A 22,811-nucleotide genomic window follows, 5' to 3' on the forward strand; every position below is an offset into this window, starting at 1 on the left:
AAGAAAAGACCAAAATGAGTACCAGAAGATCCTCTGAATACTGTACTAGAGCACCAAGAAGTCAAAGCAAAAGGAAGAAATCAAGAAGTTAAGGAGCTGAACAGAAGACTTCAAAGAACAAATCAGGAAGACAAGGTAAAGAATTATAATGAAATGTGCAACGAGCTAGAGTTGGAAAATCAAAAGTACTGAATTCACTCAGCATTTTTTAAGCTGAAGGAACTAAAGAACAAATTTAAGTGATAAGTTGCAATGCTTAAGGATGCTTTAAATTAGAGATGAACATCAATAAACTAAGGCATATCAAGACAGGGAAGTTATTTAGTGGGTATATTGAATATACCAAGGGCTGCAGAAAGAACAAATCTGTCTTGGAGGAAGTACAACCAGGGTGCTACATAAAAGCACAGATGATGGAACTTCACATTCTTAGGTTGTTGTCAGGAGGTTGTAGTCCTTGGATAAAAGACATGATGCTTAGAAAAATAGTTGAAATCAGTGGGTTTCATTTTGGTTCACAGTTCAAATCCTCCTATTGTTGTTGTTGTGTGCCATCAAGTCGGAAATGACCTATAGCTGACCCTCTGACAAGTTTTCCAAAGTAGTTAATCACCTTGGAGATTGCCTGTCTTTCTCCTGTGGAGTAGTTGGTGGATTTGAACTGTGTTCCTTTGGTATTGCAGTGCAGCTTCTTACCACCTGATGTTACTTCTCAATTTGGCATTGGTTATCTCTAAAAATGTCTCTTTCCTTGTCCTTTTATAACTGCTACATGAAGACAAGAGCCTTGCTAGATTGGCTCCATTTGATCAAAGCTATTTTAAAATAGAGTTTTGATAGGGTTTGTTTTTTTTTTTTTCACACACGTTACTGTGGAGATGCTGGGATGAATATTCCTTATCAAAATAATTTTACCAAAACTGTCCCTAGCCTTGTGAATCCTAATAGCTGTCAATTTGTAAAATAAAATCCTATTTCTCGGATTAAAGTTGTGAGCCTTTGTTCTACAATGTTCATCATTGAAAAATAAGGTCAAAACCAAAATTAAATGCACTGATTTCAACTCACAGTGACCTTACATAATAAAGTATAACCACCTCTGAGGGTTTCCAAGATGTTAATCTTTATAGAATTAGACTGTCACATCTTCCAAGGAATAACTTGTAAACTTACATCACCAGATTAACAGTTGAAAATTTTACCACTGTATCTCTAGAGCTCCTCTGTTAAAAAAACTCATCTTATTGCTGTAGAGTCAGAATTGATTTATCAATGATCTTACAGTAAACTTTTAGAAGCAAGGATGGTGAAGCTTTCATGTCACATACTTGAGACATATTGATAGGAGAGGCTATTCCTTGATAAAGGGCATCATGCTTGGAAAGGTGGCAGTCAGTAAAAGAGAAGAAGACCCTCAACGAGATGGATTGACACAATGACTGCAGCAACGGGACCAAGTATAAGAGGTGATGAGGATAGTACAGGATAGGACAAAGTTCAGATCTATTGTTCATGGGGTCACTATGAGTCACATTCAACTTGATAGCATTTAACAACAGAAATGTAGTCCTAGTTTTCAAGTTGAACTGTTCCTGAAGGTATTTTCACAATGAACTTTCTAGCTTTGTTTTTTCATGGGACCATTTTCAGATGGCCTAGTGAGTAATGAATTGTACTGCCAACCCTAAAGCACAAAGTTCAACTCTACCAACTGCTCTGAAGAAGAAAGATAGGCAATCACTTGTGTGATTTGTAGTGTCTTTGAAATCCTCCTGTAAGATCAGCTCTGAGTTGGTTCTAAGACAATGGCAATGAATTATTATTGTTATTATTATTATTAATATCAATTGATATTTTAATGAAAGTATATAGATAACTTGAATTTCCATTCATTCATTGTTGCACATTTTCCTCACTGCCCCTCTCCCCCAACCCCAGTTCACTTTTCTTGTGAAAAAAAAAAATATTTCATTGTTATACAGATCCCTCCACTCAGTCCACTTTACTATGGAGCTCTTATTCTGGATTCTTGTCATGCAAATAATACCTAATCATATATCACTTTTATACAGTTCTCTCCCTCATCTGTTTCAATGCTGTGTACATTATTTATCCCTCTTTTCTTAGTTTCCCTCCAACCCCCATGTCAGTCCTGTTTTATAACAATAGCATTTTGTAGTATTTGTCCTTTTCTGACTGAGATATTTAACTCAGCATAATATCCTCCTTGGTCACCCATTTTGTAAAATATTTCATGAGTTTCTTGTTTTTCAGTGTAGCATAATATTCCATTGTGTGAATATACTGCAGCTTCTCTAGCCATTCACTTGTTGATGGACACTTGGGTTGTTTCCAACTCTTTGCTATAGTGAACAAAGCAGCAAATAATATGGGTGTGCATGCATCTGCTTGGGTGGCAGTTCTGGTTTCTTTAGGGTATATTCCCAGTAGTGAAATTGCTGGGTCAAATGGTATTTCTATTTCCAACTTTGTGTGAAAGTGCCATACTGCCTTCCATAGTGGTTGCGCTATTTTACACTCCCACCAAGAGTGAATAAGGGTCCCAGTTTCTCCACAACTTCACCAGCATTTGTTGTTTTCTGCTTTGTTGAATTTTGCTAGTCTTACTAGGGTGAGGTGATATCTCACAGTTGTTTTGATGTACATTTCTCTTAGAGCTAGGGATATTTGACATTTCCTCATGTGTTTGGTCACCATCTGAATGTCTTCTTTGGAGAAGTGTCTGTTCATATCCTGTGCAGTTGGGTTGTTTATCTTGTTGTGTGCTCGAATATTCTATAAATTCTAGATATAAGTCCCATGTCAGAATTGTCATTACCAAATATATCTTTCCCAGTCTGTGGCTTCCATTTTTACCCTGTTAGAGAAGTTTCTGAATGTGCATAGGGATTTGATTCTTAGACGTTCCCATTAATCTATTTAACCTCTCCTGGTTGTAGGTTTTTCACGATGCTTGGAAGATTGTTCATGTTGTGGATTAGGGCTTCTATGGTTCTTCCAAACTTTTCTCTAATGAAGTTTATAGTCCTTGGTTCTAGTTGTAGGTTCTTGATCTACTTTGAGTTCGTTTTGTGTATGGTGTGAGGTGTGGTGGGTCTTGCTTGAATTTTCTGCAGATGGTTTTTCAATTTTGCCAACACCATTTGTTTAAAAGTCTGCTGTTTCCCCTCTTAAATTATTTCATCTCCTTGTCAAAAATCAGTTGACCTTAGGAAGATGGGTTTATTTCCAGGTTCTCAATTCTATTCCATTGATCTATGTGTTTGTCATTGTACCAGTACCATGCTGTCTTGACTACCATGGCAGTGTAGTAGGATTTGAAATCAGGGAGTGAGATACGTTCTACCTTGTTTGTGGGTTGTTGTTTTTTTCTTTCTTTTTAAGGAGTGCTTTACTTATTCGGGGACTCTTTCTATTCCAAATGATATTGGAGATTGCCTTTTCCATCTTGTTGAAGAATGGACTTGGAAAGTTTATTGGGATTGCACTGAAGATGTGAATGACCTTTGGTAGTACTGTCATTTTCACAATATTGACTCTTCCTATCCAAGAGCAAGGTAAATTCTTCCATTTCTCCAGGTCTCTTTTTGTTTCTTGTAGTAATGTTTTGTAATTTTCTTTGAATATATCCTTAGTGTTTCTAGTTAGTATTTTGACAGGTACTGTTTTTCTTACCTCTAGTTCTCTGTTCTCTTTATCACGGTAAAGAAATCCAATTGATTTTTGTATGTTTATCTTATATCCTGCCACTTTGCTGAATAGGTCAACTATATCCAGTAGTTTTCTTACTCAGTCTTTAGGGCTTTCTAAATATATTATCATATCATCTGCATATAAAGATAATTTACCTCCTCTTTGCCAATTTGGATAACTTATTTCCTTCTCTTGTCTTATTGCTACTGCTAAGATTTCCAATAAAATACTGAATAGGAGAGGTGCTATTGGGCATCCTTTGCCTAGTTCCTATTCTCAAAGGGAATGCCTTTAATTTCCCACCATGGAGAACAATGTTGGTTCTTGGGTTTGTGTATATACTTTTTACTATGTGGAGGAAATTCCCTTGCATTCCTATTTTGTTGAATGTTTTAATCAGCAGAGGGTGTTGCATTTTGTCAAAAGCATTTTTTAGCATAACTGATAGGATCATGTAGTTCTTGTTCTTTGCTTTGTTGATATGATGAATTACACTGATTGCTTTTGAATTATCCTTAAATACCAGTTATGAATCCCACGTGGTCATGGTGAACTATTTTTTTAATGTATTCTTGGATTCTATTGGCCAGGATTTTATTCAGGATTTTTGTATTGATGTTCATGAGAGATATTGGTCTATAGTTTTCCATTTTGGTGGTGTCTACCTGCATTTGGTATCAAGGATATGTTTGCCTCATAGAATGAGTCTGGGAGAATGCCATCTTTTTCTATTTTCTGAAATAGTTTATGTAGAATTGGTGACAGTTTGATAAATTTTGAATGTTTGATAAAATTTACTTGTTTGTTTTATATATTTTGCAGCTCTATCATCTGGTACATAGAAGTTTATTATTACTATGTCCTTTTGTTCTATTGACCCTTTAAGTATTATGTAGTTCTCTTCTTTGTCCTTTATGATGGTTTTTGGATTGAAATCTATTTTATCAGATTTTAATATCACTACTCCTGCTTTATTCTGGTTGTCATTTGCATGGTATATTTTCCCCACCCTTTTATTTTTAGTCTTTCTTTCTCTCAAAATGTGTCTCTTGTAGACAGCATATTAATGAATTTTGGGTTCTTATCCAATCTGCTACTCTTTTTGTCTTCAGTAGTGCATTTAAGCCATTAACATTTAGTGTGATTATTGAGAGGTAAGATTTTATTGTTATCATTTTATTGAGTCCTTTTTGGTGTTGTTTCTACTTATTTGGTCCATCCTGCTTTCTGTGGTACCTCTGTAAGAATGGCGCCTCTCAGTGTTTCCTGCAATGCTGGTCTTGTTTTCACAATTCCCTTGGGTTCTGGTTTTTTGTTTTGTTTTGTTTTAATATCTTGCTCTCTTATTCATATTTAATGGACAATTTTTCTGGGTACAATACTCTTGGTTGACAGTTGAGTGTTCAATATATATCCTTCCACTGTCTTCTTGCTCACATGGTTTCTGCTGAGAAATTGGCACTTAATCTTATCTGCTGTCCCTTAAAAGTTACTCATCGTTTCTCCCTTGTTGCTTTCAGAATTCTCTCCTTATCTTTGTTTCTAGCAAACTATGATATGCCTTCGTGTTTTTCTTTTGAAGTCTATTCTATATGCTTTTGTTCACTCAGGTTCTTGAGTATATATATTCTCTCATTCCTCATTATGCCTGGGAAGTTTTCTTCTAGTAATTCTTCCACAACTTTATCAGTGCCTTTACTTGCTTCTTTCTGTTCTGAGGTTCTGATGATGTGCATGTTATTTCTTTTTGTGGTGTTCCACATTATTCTTGGGTTTACTTCTTTTTTCTTCCTTTTTGATTTTGCTTTTTTGTTCTAGCACATCAGTGGTGACAATTCTATCTTCTATTTCACTGGTTCTGTGTTCCATCTCTTCAGCTATGCTCATGTGTCCCCCGATCATGTTGACAGCATCTTAAACATTGGACTTTATATTTTGGATTATGGTGTCTTGTTTTTCCAGAGCCTCTAATGTCATGTTTGTTTTGTCTGCATTGTTTTGGATTATTTTTTTAAGCTCCTCCTGGTTTTTGCTTGCATTATCCTGTAATTTTTCAAGGTTTTCTTTTGCCCATTGGAAATATTAAATTATTGTTCTTTTAAATTCTGTCAGAAAGTTCCATCAGACGTTCTGGCTTCAAGAAATCTGTTGATACTGTGTCACTTTTGGGGGATGACATCTTGCTTTGGACTTGGAAAGGATGTGTAGTATCCTCTTTCCTACTTGACATTGCTGTGGTAGAGTCTTTTATGCCTGAGGCACTAGCAGCTTCTTGATCTGAAGTCACTGCTGTAGAAGCAGGTGGGTCAGCTACCCTTCCTGGGTTCTTTCTGCATTCTGACCCAAGGGAGAATCTGCTTCCATTTGGTAGAGAAAAGGTCTATTAAAGAAGCCTCCTCTGTCAGGCAACTGCCGCAACTAGGCCAGCCCAAGGTGCTCTGGACAACAGGCAGTTAATGGGCTGGACGTGAGCTGATGCAAGGCAGAGTGCAGAGACCTGACTGGAAAACCAGGAAGCCTTGGTTTTTCCTTCAATGATGAGCTCCAGCTGTCTTGCTTCCTTCTGATTGACCTTATGAGGTTTCACATGATCCAGCCATACAGCAGTGACCACCACACAAGGTACCTCACTCAAATTCCAGCAGTGATACTGGCCTGTGGTGTCAGCTGTGGTATCTCCTGGTACATGGAATCAGGGCATCTCCTAGAATGGACTGGCCACATCAGCAGTGGCTGAGTTTTTATTATTAACTCCAGAAATGCTCCAGGGTTGTCTATCTACGTTATATATTTTTTAGAGAAAATATTCTATGTTCCCAATACTGAATTCTTCTCAGTGCACCTAAGTACCAAATCAGAGGCTTGCTCAGTGTTTATTCCTGTCATTTGTTGTTGTGTGAAGTTGCTCTGTCTTAATCATCTTGGGCAAAAAACGATAATTATGGGACATTGTTAAACCAAAGTGTAGAACTGCAGCAATGATACCTATCTTGATATAATTGTTATGACAACTGAGAAAATATGTCTTAAGGATGAAGAACAAAATGTTAATGCTCCCAAGGTGTTGTTTGGTATCATGAAGAATTCTTACTCTAGCAACTCTGTGCTGCAAAGCCAAAGACATCCTGACCCTTCACCATCCCCACTCTTTGATTCTCTCTATTCATTGTTCAGTCTTCTCAGATGCTGAAGCAATTGGAAATGCTAGGCCTGGGCCAAAAGGAACTTAATTTTCAAAATGAAAAGTTTGGCTCCTAAAAACAAAAAAAAGGTTTCCAAAACAAAATTTTTTTTTTCATTGCAAAGAACACATTGTTTTCTTTTTGGTTTTAATGCGAAAGGAGTACCTGTTTATTTTAGAATTATTTTTTTAAATCTTGTTAACTCAGAAGAATAAAAGAAAAATTATACACCATCTCAAGACCCAGAATCCCCAATGGTTCTATTAAACTGTAAACTTTTCACTGTCTTTCTGTCTCTGTGTTTTAATCATGTGCCACCTATCACCTACCCTTCAATAGTAGGTTCAAACAAGGACAGTTGTTGATATCTGGCCATTTTTTACTAAGTTAATGACATTTTCACTTGGTTCATTTTAATATTTTGATAAAATTGATTAATATAGTGTATACTTTTCTTAATCAACGTTTAAAGATTATGCTATTACAAAAATCTTTTCGATCATTTCTTATTCTTCTGTACCATCACTTTTAATCTTAAGATTGTACTCTCTCAAAGTAAGGCACTAATCCCTTATTACTGGAAAATGTATTTTGTATTTTCTGCTATTATGAAAAGTTTTGAGATAAATATCTTTATAGCTTTAGAGAAAATCAAATATAGTAGTTTAATAAAATATATAGACTCTGAAGTTTACTGCCCATGCACATTTGAAAAAAATTACTTGTGTCTTAATTTCTTCATGTATAAAATAAGAATAATAACAGAACCTTCATTATAAAGTTACTGTGATGGCTAATCTAGCTAAAGTACTTACAACAATGCCTGCAGATACACTAAGTATTAAAAATGAATTAACTATTATTGTTTTGACATATATATATATATATATATATATATAAATGCCTTGAAAAGAAATTTCTGAATAACATACTTTTTCTATATATTTTCAAAGCTTACTCTCTAACAAGGATGTGATAATCTACTCTCCTGTAGCAGTCAGTGTATGAGTGATATGGTTTTCACACACAAGGAGAGATTATCATCGTTCATGATGTGCTCCTGGCTTCATGAAGGTAGCACATGCAGTTTTCCATGGTTAAGTATGCCTGAAATGATAATACATCATTGACAGGTATGCGACCATTATCAAGTTGTATAAAAACATGCTGTTGACAACTATGAAGATCCGGAAAGAGATTAAGCTATTTTATAACCAATGAAATTATTTTTTTCCCTTGGGAGATATAAAAGAAGGAAAATATATAAAAGTTGTGCTCTAAAGACAATGTGACAATAGTGCTGTTTCCAGAGACCCTCTCAATTGAGTCTGAAAAATCTACCTAAACGAAAACAATTTTGAGACTATATTTGGGACACTGGGGAGACTAATGAAGGGAGAAGGCATGTGTTGTATGTCTCCATCTACTTATTGTTAATCTGTTTTTGCTGTGCAAATACCTAAGATGGATGATGACGCATCTATGTTGCAATAACATAGAAGACTAAGTAGACATTCATGAAACAGTTACTCTTTTTTATTATTATTAATTTTCATGAAAATTTACAGACTTTGGATTTCCATTCCTTCATTGTTGCACTTTTCTTCCTGCCCCCACCCCAGTTCACTCTTCTCTTTGAAAAGTAAAAGAAAAATTCTTTCATTGTTTTACAATCCCTCCCCCCAGGTCCACTCCACTATGCAGCCTTCATTCTGGACTCCTTTCATGACAATAATACCTAATCACATATCCATTTTAAACAGTTTCTCCCTCGTCTGTTTCAATGCAGTATACTTTATTTATCCCATCTTTCTCAGTCTCCTTCCAACCTCAATGTCAGTCTTGTTTTATAACAGTGCAACTATGCAGTATTTGACCTTTTGTGACTGAGATATTTAACTCAGATAATGTCCTCCATGGTCACTCATTTTAAATAATATTTCATGAGTTCCTTGTTTTTCAATGCAGCGTAGTATTCCATTGTGTAAATATACCAGAGGTTCTCTATCCATTCATTTGTTGATGGGGATTTAGGTTGCTTTCAACCCCTTGCTGTTGTGAGCAAAGCCAGAATAAACATGGGTGTGCATATATCTGCTTGGGTATCAGTTGTGGTCTCTTTGGGGTATATTCCTAGTAGTGGAATTGCTAGGTCAAATGGTATCTCTATTTGCAACTTTTGGAGAAAGTGCCACACTGCCTTCCACCGGATGGTTTCCCCATTTTATACTCCTATCAACAGTGAAAAAGGGTTCCAGTTTCTCCACAACCTAGGGTGAGATGATATCTTATACTCTTTAAAACCTTTGGGATGTTGCATGCCCTGCTGAATCTAATACTTCCTGCAAGTTGGTGTATATGGCTTTCTGTGTAGCAATCCTCTCCCTAAGTAAAGGTGTCACACTATACCTTTAGGCTCCACTTCAGATGCCCTTTTTACCTGGAAACTCTGAGCTTTTTTAACATTCATTGAGATTCATTTGAAGAAAAAGTCATAAAAACTGCTTTGTTCCTGTCGTACCTTGTCTGACCTTACTACTTCTTAAGTAATGTTTTATTACCTATTACCCTGATGCCTCAGCCATTAAACTCTAAGTTTCAAAGACATATGTTCTCTCTTATTCTACTTCAGATCCAGACCTAGAACCTGAAGGCACTTGGAAGGTATTATGCCAGGTAGAAAAGAATGATCGTGGTACTGGTAGTACTACCTCTGGTAAGGAAGTGAGATATTAGTTTCGTGAATTAAAGTATCCAGCTCAAGAATGTAACCTATCATTACTAGTGTCACTGGAAACTATAGTTATACAACTATAGTTCATACAGAGATGAAACTATTATCTTGGAAAGATTCAATGATCTACTACTTCTCTGTGTATAACACACTAATGATCGGCTATGGGTTGTATAATTCTTCTGATATTACAAAATAGTTTTAAATTCCTTTCATTCCCAACTGATTATTTAAGTTTATAGAGTAAGTTGCCTGTTTCTTCCTGAAACCTTATTAAACTGTATCCTAAAACATCTGCATGAACCAACTCACATTGAACCTGATAGCCTACTTCCAACTGTTAACACAAGATCTAAGGGAGATGTGGTGGCATGGTCTATAAGGAGTTGTGCTGCTGACCCAAAAGTTGCATCTCTCTGGTGACTCAAATCCACCAGTGGTGCAGCAGAAGAAAGATAATCTCCTCCTATACAATTTACAGCTTTGAAAACCCAAGGGAGAGTTAGCTATGAGTCATTTGCAACTGGATGACAATAAGTTGAGTTGAATAAAAGATCTGAAAATGAATTATCACTTGCTCATTAGCATTTGAATTCATTTCAATTTTAGTATGAAAATTGTGTCTATTTATCATCTATTTTTATTAGGATACTTGAGCTATTTTCATACTAATGATATTTTTAAATTCAATTGTTACTGAGAATAACCAACCAATCACTTTCTCTTAAGTAGTGAAGTCCCTGCCCCTTGAGGTTCAAAGAAAACATATTGCCTGAGTCAGAACCAACTCATAGCTGAGCCTCCATTGGGTTTCTGAGGCTGTATATCTCATGAGAAGAGGTTGTTCAACTTTCTCTCTCGGAACTTCTGGTGGATTGATGCCACCAGAGAGACATGGTCTGGTTTAGCAATGCAGCTCCTTATGTGCTAGTCAACCAGATCTCCTCTCATACGTAAATAGCTTGGAGTTTGAGTAACTTAAACACCAAACCTACTGCTCTCAAAACAATTCTGATTCATAACAACCCTCTATTGGATTTCCAAGGCTGTGAATCTTAACAAGAAGAGACTGTCCAGCTATCTTCCTTGGAGCAGCTTGTGAGTTTGAACTGCTCACCTTTGTATTATCAGACTAAAGTTTCATCTACTGCAAGGACAGGTAGTCAAGAAAAGATAGTAGATAAATTCAGACTCTGCAACTCGTCCCTTCAAACACAGCACTTGACTTCGGGATGACTGTCAAGTGCTGCACTAAACATAGGAACGTATTCTGCCTCTTATCTAGACAGAGTCATTGTACCCTTTCACTTTTAGTAGTCAGGGAGGACATATAGGTTTTGTGCAAAAACAAACAAACAAAAATGTGTGTAACTCAGTGGGATGTGCTTGAAAATTAGTATGGTGAAGTAGTAAATATGTCAAAGGAAGAAAGAAAAGGATGTTGAATTGATTCCTGGACCCAACACAAGCTTCTGTGTCCTTCTTGATTCACCTCCTTCCTATTTTTCTGTAAACTTCTGTATATGGATAATTTCCCAGCATAGCCTATGTTGATACACAGTGTTCACATTGTGAAGGCCATGTATCAGTGGCCTTTTATAAAAATGTAGCCTAAAGAGTGGAAGCTTTCACTTTAAAGCATGCCATAGTGCTTAGATGTAGCCAGGAAACGAACCATGTCTGTGTAATAATACTTCTTTAAAGGCCTGAAATGCTTGCTATGCCGATAGTTATCAATTTCTATACTAAACTTACTTCTACCATAATGAGATACATTGATTTTTTTTTTGGGTCAAATCCCAGGAAAATTGGGCTGCTCAGTATTTGGTTGCTCCACTAAGAGAGAGAGGTTGTGAGTAGGATAGGATCAGAAGGAGAGCTCAGTTCTACCTACTCAGTCCCTTTATTTCTTCTTCACACTCTCCCAAGGGAGTTCATAGAGAGTTGTCTGCTAATCCAAAGGTTGAATGTTCTCTGGCTGTTCAAATCTACCAGCAGCTCCACTAGGGGAAGAAAGATGTGCAATCTCTTTTCCTTACAATTTACAGCCTTGGAAAGCTAGATGGAAGGTAAGCAGTGAGTCAGGGACAACTTAAAGGCATTCAGCTGAGTTTGAGCTAACCTCTTTTCTGGTGTTATAAAACTTATTTTGTACAACATATGTTCTCATACTCTTCTCACAGTGAGAAAAAGCAACTCTTCACTAATCCAACACAATGTTTAATACTCGGGACTCAATTTTTATGTCCTTATTAAGGTAGTTTTATTAGCTAAAATTGCCTTTTGTTTCCATCAACTAGTCTTTATACATAAGCAGAGGCAAATATTTACTTAAATATTTGGGGCTTCTTGAACTTGAGAAAGACATTGAAATCATCTGATATTACAGAATAGTTTGAAAATTGGAGAGGATTCAGGGATGAATGAAAATGGAATAAAGTCTTTAAAACAAGTTAAAAGTATTGGGACTTTAATCTAGAAAAGAGTAGAGTCAATGAAGAAATCACATTTCATTACTAAGATCATTTCAAATATAAAGAACAGTGATTAAATTGCCTACAATATGAGGAATGCAAGAGAAAATTGGACTAATTTGGAGGATAGATTTGGCATACATGGAATGAAGATATCCCTTCCTTTATTCTTAAGGATTGAGAATCCTAAGAGAAAGTTACAAAAAGCCTTGTCATTTACATTGAGAAACTTACAATCATGATGCATTCTTTTCTACTTGGAATAACTATGGTATTTTAAAGGAGCAAACTATTCTTTTCAACAGAATAGATCCTAGACTTAAAGCACGACAATTGAAATTCTTTTTCCCCCCTTTGTCTATAGTCATTAAAAAAAAAAAAAAGAAGAAGAAAGAGAAGAAAGAAACCAAGCTCAATGCCCACAAGTGAATTCCAACTCAGAAATCCATATAGGACAGAGTAGAACTGCCACACAGGATTGCCAAGACTGAAATATTTAAAGAAACATTCAATTACATCTTTGCTGAATTTGAACTTCCATCTTTCAGTTAATAGGGAAGTTCTTAACCACAGCAAAGAAAACACTTACATGCGTAATAATTAGCATTAGACCTCCTGTTGAAAGTGCCACCTTATTTTGTGAAAGAAGATTGGAAATTCTTAGGTAATTGCTTTCTTGATCTGCTTTTAGATTCAATAATTTTCTTTCACTGTTTTTAATTGTGCTAAAGCATGTTTATTAAGGCACTAATGAGACTAAAACCATACTGATTGAAAACAGAATTATTCATTCCAAAACTTTTGATTTTATGAAATCAAAGGTAGGCTCTAATATTTGAAGATGAATCCTGCACCTGTAATAAATTGTTTCTTGTATATTTAAGGGTGTTTTTTAATGAACAGATTATTCTATGTCTGTTAAAATTACAGAATCTTTATGTAATAAAGCTGTTTTTAATCATAATTGCAACTCATCCTAAGAGCTGTAGGCAGGGTGCATCATCCCTAGTGATTCTTACTGTATCTAATTAATAAATAAATACTCTGCTGGCTAGGCAACATGCAGCAAGAGTAGGTTTTGCCTCGCATCCCCCTTGATCATTTTTAAAATATCTGTGATTGAGGTTTTCTTTTCCTTTCTGCTGGTTGACTTTTCGTTGCAGCCACTCTTCTCTTCTTTGGAATTACACATTTAAATCCAGCTCTGAAATACCATTTCCAGTTTTATCTGACCTGGTTTTAAGTGCCTTCGAGTTTTTTATTTGATACCCATTGTGTTTTTAATAGGTCAGTGTATTTAAACTTTCTTTGTCAGATTTTTCCTGCCTTTTCAATTGCACCCAGTCACATGCATTTTAACTAAAGGTTTTAAAGAACAGACTGGTTGTTTGCTTCTTAGAGTGCTCTGATTCAGCCTGCGGCATGGCCATCTCCTCCTCAATAGTTTAACTTCTAGGTGCCATCTCCACTTTCAATGTCACTGCTTTTGTCCATCCACTCACTGGTCTCCTGTAGTTCTTCCTCTCAGTCTCCCCACATTCCACTGTCCTTTTGCTGTGCTGTGGTCAGACTGACTTCCTTGTTGGCCAGTCTGTGCTGTCTCTCCTTGCTCAGAACTCTGCGTTACCAGTTCCCTGCCTACACGACGCAATCACAACTCCTTACCATAACATGAAAGTTCCTGCATGAGTTGGTCATTTCCACATGTGCAGTCAGCCCCTCACAGCCTTCCTGGACCATCACTCAAGCCACATCAGAGTCAGTGTTCCTGAGGCAGGAAACTGGCCGAGTAAAGGCTTGGGGATGGGAATTGTACAGATGCTTATGCAATGGGTTGATAGTGACCCAGTTAGTGTATCAATTTGTGAAGTGCAGCCATGGGTCAGTGACAGCTATGGGTGATGGCCAACTAAGAAATGGTGATGGAATGATGTCGACCCATTCTTTCCAAGGAGAGAGGAGGCTGACTCTGAAGAGCTAGCCATTGCCCACACTCGTACTGATGCCCTTCACTCTTCCCTTCCTGATTCTCAGCCTGCGATGGTGACCACTGGGGGCCCCACTGCAGCAGCAGATGCCAGTGCAAAAATGGAGCCCTCTGCAACCCCATCACAGGGGCTTGCCACTGCGCTGCAGGCTTCCGGGGCTGGCGCTGCGAAGACCGCTGTGAGCAGGGCACCTATGGTAATGACTGTCACCAGAGATGCCAGTGCCAGAATGGAGCCACCTGCGACCATGTCACAGGGGAGTGCCGCTGCACACCAGGATACACTGGAGCCTTGTAAGTGAACCCACCCACCTCCATTCATGCTCCCACAACCACCATCTTTCTTGTTTCTCTGATTCTATTGCTGTTTGTAGGAATGAGCTTTATGCATGTGAACATCAGCTGTGATGATCAATTAGCACTTTTTCTGGTTTACCCTTGAAACAGAAGCTCAGTTAGCTTAAAAAGGCTAGATCTTTTGCTTTTCAAAGAGAGGAGCGAACTGGGGGGAGGGGGAGGTAAAGAAAAAAGTACAACAATGAATGAATGAAAACCCTAAAATCTCTGTAAATGTTCATTAAAATTAATAAAATATAATTTAAAAAAAGGCTAGATTCCATGTTTTTCTTTTGGTAGAGCAGAGATAAATAGGATTAGGATGCTGTGTTGAATGGTGATATTCAGGATTTGTCAGGGACAGATTCACGCTTCTACTTTGAATGTTCCAGAATGATATTCATTCTATACTACCACTGGCTGTTAAAGATCCCTGTTACTCTGTTCTATGTGGCCATTAACTAGCCAGATAAAGCTGGTCAGGGGCAGTGCCTTAGAAAAGAGAAGAAAAGGAAGATATTAGAAGTAAGTAAACAAGAGTCATTGCTATTTAATCATCCCAACTTTTGACCACCCCATGTCTCGATGTGTGTCTGAGTAGAACTGCACTAGGAGGCATTTCAAACAGCAAATTGAACAAGTATAGATTTCCATAATTTCTTCTAATATATTTCCAGATGTGAAGAGATTGAGATTATTCACAGCTTTAGTTTGCTGGGCTCCGCAGTCAACACTCTTGGCACCAGTAGCCAGGAAATTAAAAGACATATTGCCATGGGAAAGTCTACTGTTAGGGACCCCTTTAAAGTACTGGAGAGCAACGTTGTCTCTCTGGAGACTAAGGTGTGTCTGATACAGGCCATGGTCTTTGCTATCAGTTGTTATGCATCAGATAGTTGGACAATGACTAAGGAAGATAGAAGGAGAATTGATGCCTTTGAGCTGTGGTGCTAGAGAAGAGTATTGAGGGTACCATGGACTGCTAGGAAAACAAATAGATGCATCCTGGAAAGGGTCAAACTGGGCGGCTCCTTGGAGGCAAGGATTCTGAGGCTCCATCTAACATACTTCGGACATGTTGTAAGGAGGAACCAGTCCTTGGAGAGGGACATCATGCTTGGTAGGGTGTAGGGACAGCACAGGAGGGGAAGGCCCTCTATGAGGTGGATTGATTCAGTGACTGGGGTAATCAGGATAGGTGTATCGGAGACAGTGCGATTGGCACAGAACAGAGCCGAGTTTAGGGCTGTTGTTCACAGGGTTGCTATAAGTCGCAAGTGACTCGATGGCACATAACAACAACTTGTATTTCCAGCCTTTGTGTTTAGCAATTGAGGACTTTAACTGTTTCCACCACCTGAGAACTCCAGTGTTAGAATGTTGTTGTTGTTCTTGTTGTGTGCCGTAGAGTCACCTAAACCCTGCTCTATCCCTTGCCAATCTTATTATCTCTGACAGTGGATAGATCTAAACCTTCCCCTATCGAGCACCATCCTCAGGATCTCCAGCATTCTCCAGCCTGTTGTTACAGTGTCAATCCATCTTGTTGATGGTCATCCTCCATTTCTCTGACCTTTTCCAAAATGAGGTCTTTTTTCCAAGGACTGTGCCCCTCCTGGGAACATGCCCAAAATATGTGAGCTGGAGTTTCACTATCTTGCTGTGAAGGAGCAACATGTTTGCACTTGTTCTTTTGACAGCTCCAATTTAAAGGTATCATTTCTCCTTTGGTCATCCTTATTTATTGTCCAACTTTGAGAGACATACAAAGTAATCAAAACTACATCATAAAAGAATTAGCATGGTGTTGAAATCACAACATGATAGATTAACTGGATTACTTCAGGCCCATAGATTCGTCTGTGTATCAAAAGTATATGTAACATATTTGTGTAAGTTACATACTCCTAAAGAATTAAATTCTTTCTGCATTGAAACTAGTTAACTTAAAGTGCTTTATTTTATGGCGCAAGCATTCTACTTGCTTGTTTGTGTTAGCAAACAAAGCAAGTAGAGGCATAATTTGCCAAAAAAAGTAAGAGATAGGAAAATATTATCCACTAAGTAATAAAATTAGACTTGTAAATCACATAACTAAAACTTAAAAAAAAATGAAGCTGATTAGGTAAATCATTCCTGCTGACAGTGTTAATATCTGTAAAATAGAACTAAAGGGGGAAAAACTGCATTAGCCTAGAAAGTCCTGATTTTCAGAAAAATGGATGATTGTTTCAAACTGTTTAATTGTTAATATGGCTTTAATGGGTTTTTATCAAGGCTACTATTGAATAGGGCTGTGGGAAACTTGGGAGTAGTTTCATTGGAGAGAAAAGAAAAAAAAAAGAAAATTAAAGGCTCCCAAACTAAACTCAGTGCTGTTGAGTTTATTCCAACTTAATGTGACCTTCCGTTAAATTTCCAAGACCATAAATATTTCTCCCACTGAGTGACTGGTAGATTAGAACTTTAGATCTTTCTGTTAGCAGCTCAGCACAGGACTCCCTTCATACAACAATATAGGGAAAGTTAAAGAAATGGAAACTCTTCATTCTAGAAAAAGTGGGGTGCCAGAAATTAGTTATGGAGAGACTGTTCCATGTCTATGCAAATGAAAACAGATGTATCATTCATTTTTAGGATAAACAAACATATAAATAAAAGCATATTTAAATGTAACACAAGAGATGTAAAATAATTACATGTTTGGTAGATATTTTCTCAAATTAAAATGGTTTCAATTGAAAATATTCCAAAAGAAAGCAAAGGACTAGATGACCCTTTAAAGGCCATTCTAGCCGATATGATTAATGCACTGATGTTAATGAAATGAACATTTATTGAACAAAGTGTGCTCATTTATTTTAGGACCCTGGGCACTGTTCATCGACTGTGTATCTGTGACCCTGAGGGTTTGTAGCTGAGTAAATAATGGTGTCCTCTCTCACACGTTAATCCCTCAGCTGTGAGGATCTTTGTCCCCCTGGCAAGCATGGTCCGCAGTGTGAACAGAGATGTCCCTGCCAAAATGGAGGTGTGTGTCATCATGTCACTGGCGAATGCTCCTGCCCTTCTGGCTGGATGGTAAGTGTCTCTTCTTTATAAAGTCACCTGTCATATGACACTCAGATGGTTGGACATGCAGAGGGCATTAGCACAAAGGAAAGCGATACTTATAATTAAAGACACTAAAACTAGAGCTACCTGGCCATCACAGTGATGGAATGCCCCTGTCTAGAGAAGGCAAAAAATGACTTAATATTGGATTTGAAGTGTGTTAAGGCACCTAATCTTTTCCATTAGGGACATTCCACTATTGAGATAACCTAGTTGTTCTAGTTTTAGTGTCTTTAATTATGAGTATAACCTTCTTTTGTGTTAATGCCCTCTGCATCTCCAACCACTTGAGCTCCTAAAGGAAAAGGTGGAATCCTGGTGGCCTAATGGTAAGAAAGCAATCTTGAAGGCCCACAGTTTGAATCCACCAGCTGCTCCATAGGAGTAGAATGGGCAATCTCCTCCCATTCGATTAAAACCCTCTGGAGGGGAAACTATCAGCAGATTCTAAGGTATAAAACAACCACAATGGAAAAGACAGTAGCCACTTCTTCTGTATTTCCCCTCAGGATAAAAAAAAAGAAGAGAATATATCTAGACTTATGGAACAGCCAGTACTGGAATTATTTAATCATTTTCTTCATTGTGTCCCATGATCTATTCTTTTCCCCCTCAATAGATTATTATATGGGAGAAAAAATATCTGATCATATAAATCTATAGCTATGGTGAGGTGAAACCAGGTTTACTAGGTGTCACAGACCTTCTTAGAGCATTTATTGTAATAACCATGAGAAAGATATAACTAATTATGCATCTTAAGCACTGACCGTGATTTTCTGCCTTCATGTGGCATCTCATAGGTCTACAGTTTACATGTTATGCTTGGTAATAAAGCTGGCTTGCCAGATAAATGTCTCTGAAATCAGAAAGTAATATTAGTTGTCATTTCACCCAAAATATTTTATTCTGATTTAAGTGAATGTTTAGAGAGCAAATAAGTTTCCCATTCAACAATTCATATATGTTTTGTTTCATGCCTTTGATTCCAGTCCATACAAGGTACACTTGTTCTAACACCTCCCTCTGTTTCCTATTTCTGTTAGTTCTACTTTCCTATCCAATTATACTTTCTTAACTTTGTCCCTGAGGAAATGTTGTCCCTTTGCTCTTGAGTGTTTCATTGGTTTTTTTTTATTAAATTGTATTAGTTTTAATGAACATTTACAGAGATTTTGGGTTTTCATTCATTCATTGTTGCACTGTTTTCTCCACCTTCATCCCCAGTTCATTCTTCTTCCCCCACCCCCATGTCTGTTTTAATTGTCCAATTACCACAGTGCTTGTCAAAGCCAGTTCTGAGTAATCTCCTTTGTCAGTGTGTCCCTTGCCATTCCCTATCACTTCTCCCTGAGAGAGACTTGAGTGTTTCATTGGTTTAATGTCAATTATCTTTCTTAGTTGGTGTCAGGTCTGGGTCTGCTTTAGGGAAAAAAAGTGAATGCCCAAGTTTCAGTCTTGTCTCCTTTTCTTCACAAAACTCTAAAAAGAGCCATTTGTTTCATGATCATCTTCTGTCTCCAGTAACTGGAATAAAGCCATTTTTGCAGCTACAAGAAGTAATTTCCTTCTTGCCAAATACCATGACTCCTCTCCTCTTCACATTATGCTTCATTCAGTAGATCCTCTTGATCTTCTACCTCTGTTCCTTGATCTGTTTGCCCTCCACTTCTCTAATTACCACCTGTCCCCCATCTCTTAGGGAACTCTGGGGGCCTACTGGTAAGTAGGCGCACTGCAATACCAGAGGCACTTGGTTTGAATCCATGAGCCCACCTCTCTTACTTCTCTTTCTTTATCTCATTTACTACTATTCTTTCTTTTATATACTACTTAATTACCTGTATGTCTTTGGCTTTAGTATTTGTGTTTTTTCTCTTTGTTTACTTTTAATTCTCCTGGGAACTCTCATGGCTTTAGAAATCATCTGGATTTTTCTCCCATCTTGGCATTACTCATCTGAGTCTGTCTGTCTGTCTATCATCTATCTATCTATCATCTATCTTCCTTTTTTATATCCCTACCTACAACATCTATAGACCTGAGACCACTGTCTTTCTGCGCTCTGCTCAATCTATATTCTTGGTGATTAGACCTAGAGTGCACTTGGTCTGGATGGCCTTCTGCTATGAGTGTGGAGCAAAGGAGATCTGGATTCCATTGTCTAATGGAGCTCATGGGAAATATGGAAGAGATCAAAGTGTTAAGACCACTAACGCTGGTTGAAAACATCTATGAGATGCAAGGTGAGGATTAGAAAATGTGGTCCTTCTTTTCTAGAGGAAAACCTGAAGAAGAAAAAGAAGGGGAGCTTTTAGCTTCCTGCATGTGAGATAAGCAAGGGACCTTACAGATGGAATAATGTGCTGGGTCCAGGTTCATCAAATTCAATATTAATAATATAAATCTTGTTGTGTAGTCAGTCCTTTCTCAATCCTACTCCTCATCAACCTTGTCTATTTAAAGTAAAATCAGCACTACTATCTTAGCTGTTTATGATATAAGTGTTGAATTTCCTTTGACTCTTTCTTTTCTTTCAGTTCCTGTATTCCAGCCATGGTCATCACTGTTTATTACTTGGTGTTTGGCAAGGAAGGGAGATTGTTGAAGTTCCAGATTATCCTGGGAGCTCTGTGTTTTTTGGATAAGGAACTGCGGCCATTCTATTCTCAGGATTTGTGTAAATGTTATCTGTAGAGCCGTCTCATGTTGGGATTAAAGCTATTTTCTTCATCCATTAAGGTGGTCTTGACATGAAATGATGGTGACCATGAACTTGGGCCATGAGCTGCAGTAGACAGCTGGACCCTTCTCTTGTTGCCTTGGAGTCTCACCTCCTATGCACTTCCCTGTAGTTGTTCCTCTACCTTGACAGATATTTCTTGCTGACTATATCAGATCACTTTTCCTTGGTTTGCTATCTGAGCTTTCCTATATACTTCTATTACTTCCTAGCATATTTTTTAGTGCTCTCACATTAGATGCCTTTCAGAGATGAATACATATTCCTATAACACATGCACACAAAGGAGTTTACTTAAACTGTTAGATATTATGTCCCACTTAAAGCTGCTAGCACACATCAATATAGAGACAGCGTCCCAGAAGCTTGTGTGGGGCCAGTACACGATGAGGATTGCAGGAATGAGACCCTGAGAGTGTGAGAATTGTCACTCAACACATTCTCATGATAGACTTGCCCTCAGCACCCACTCTTTCAGTTGTGTTTTCATGTTTCTCTAAGTATAATATGTGGCGTTAGAATGGAGGGATTAGAGCTATTTTCCCATCTTTCCCCTCATGACTCTGCAGACTAATCAAGGGTTGTGACCCTATCTTTGGTTCGCGTTGCTTAGCACTATGCCTGGCACATGGACGGTTCTCAGTAAGTATAGATGTGAATCATTTCTCAAAGGCCTTTTTGGTTCCAAAAGTCTGTGGAAGAACTTTCTCTGTTTGTAGATCACTAGAAACCACCAGAGGAGACTTAATTAGCACACCAACTGCTTTTTGTGGGTAGCCAAGAGTTAGGGAAAATGCATTTTCGTATGCTCTCCAGAATAAACATTTACAAAACCATCTGGTGTTCACTAGCCTCCAATTTCAGAGTGCCCACAGTCTGTCTTTTTTTTAAGAGCAAGGAAGGGCAAAGTAACAGCTTCCAATAGTTAAAAACAACAATTTGGGATGTATCATTTGCTCTAACTATATGCCCAATAAATAGATGCAAAGGTATAGGCACAAGTTATGTAGCCAAGTGAAATGGAAAAGAGTATTTTATTGAGTTAGTGATCCAGTGTCTTTTTCTTTTCCATGTAAAACTAAAGTAAGACTGGTGATAGTACCTGACAAGATGGACTGCCTCTAGGGTCAGGAAACACATCCAAATTACTCTCTTGATTTTTCGCTCCAGGAAATAGTTTCCTATTGATCTTGGCTTAGCAATGTTTGTTGAACCTGCTGAAAAGAAAGTGCTTTCTTCTTAAGTAAAATGTCTAGGTTTATTCCATGAAGTATTTCTTAGGTGGTGTCCTTGTTAATTCATGCAGGCACACAAAATTCCAGTCTAATGTTATGCTACATTTTAAGAAATACAGCCAATGATAATGTATATTTTCTCCAAAACACATGGATATTCCATTTGTGCCGGATGTTGCCATTTATGTAACAGAATGCTCCAGAAACATTGTTGGCTTATTGTGCATTGTAATACATAAGAAAGAACATTTAGCATGGTTTAAACATTCCTCTGCTTACCAGGATAATTTGATGTGACTATGCTCCAGTTTTTATTATCACTATTTTTAAAGATGACTATTCTGTATTCATGGACTGTATCTTGAGATTCAGGCTTACCAAGTATAAAAGTTAGTATTTTTAAGATAAACAGAATTCGTGTGTTTAAAAATCTTCTTAATCTAATTTCACTGTAGCTCTGTTCCCATACCCCCTCCTTTCCATTCTGTTTCTTTTCTTTCTTCCCCCTCCTCCAGCCTTCTCTGGCTGGAAGCCCATCTAATTTTCCAAGTCTCTTTGAATGCAGGGCACAGTGTGTGGTCAGCCTTGCCCTGAGGGTCGCTTTGGAAAGAACTGTTCCCAAGAATGTCAATGCCATAATGGAGGGACGTGTGATGCTGCCACGGGCCAATGCCACTGCAGTCCAGGATACACAGGGGAACGGTAAGGGATAGCCTCATATTTCTCTAATCATTTGTTAAGAGTGTGAAAGGAAGTTTGGAGGGCCCAGGGAGCACATTTGATATCAGGCATCTGTGACGATTCCAGAATCACCTGTTATCTGTGAGGTATCAGCATATTTGACCAATTCCATTCCATTCCAACTCAGTGCACAGAAACGTAATCTATAAAGCATGAGCAATGCATTGCCAATAGTGATGAGCTGCAGAAACAGAAAGCATTACAAACTTTTTTTTATTTATTAATTTCAATGAACATCTGCAGATATTTTGGAATTCCATTCATTCATTGTTGCACTTTAAAAATCTCCCAAAACACCAATATTCAGCAGCTACGGTGAATGATTTAATCATTTTAAGTAGGTTAGTGTTTGAGATGACGATCTCAAGTATTAAAGGGCAGGGATTTTTGGTTCTGTTTTAAATATCTTGGATAGAATTACATTAAAACTGACATAAGCTGATCATGTCTTTGAACTTCTGTTAAGGGTAATGTAAACATCTGTAAATGGATAATGGTCATGATTGCACAATATTATGCATTTAATTAATGCCACTGAATTGCATATGTAA

General features: G+C 37.6%; 1 protein-coding gene across 1 annotated transcript in view; it reads left to right on the top strand.

Annotated features, from left to right (window-relative positions):
- The window catches only part of MEGF10 (multiple EGF-like-domains 10), a 207,210-nt gene that overhangs the window by 86,551 nt on the left and 97,848 nt on the right, over positions 1 to 22,811 (top strand). Inside the window, exons 5-7 of the mRNA XM_006886031.1 lie at positions 14,139 to 14,385; positions 17,388 to 17,508; positions 22,085 to 22,221. Coding sequence (XP_006886093.1) covers positions 14,139 to 14,385; positions 17,388 to 17,508; positions 22,085 to 22,221 — 505 coding nt within the window. The remainder of the gene's footprint in view (positions 1 to 14,138; positions 14,386 to 17,387; positions 17,509 to 22,084; positions 22,222 to 22,811) is intronic.

Source organism: Elephantulus edwardii, unplaced genomic scaffold, assembly GCF_000299155.1.
Source record: "Elephantulus edwardii isolate Elephantulus edwardi_28Jun2011 unplaced genomic scaffold, EleEdw1.0 scaffold00046, whole genome shotgun sequence".
Taxonomy (NCBI): Eukaryota; Metazoa; Chordata; class Mammalia; order Macroscelidea; family Macroscelididae; genus Elephantulus; species Elephantulus edwardii.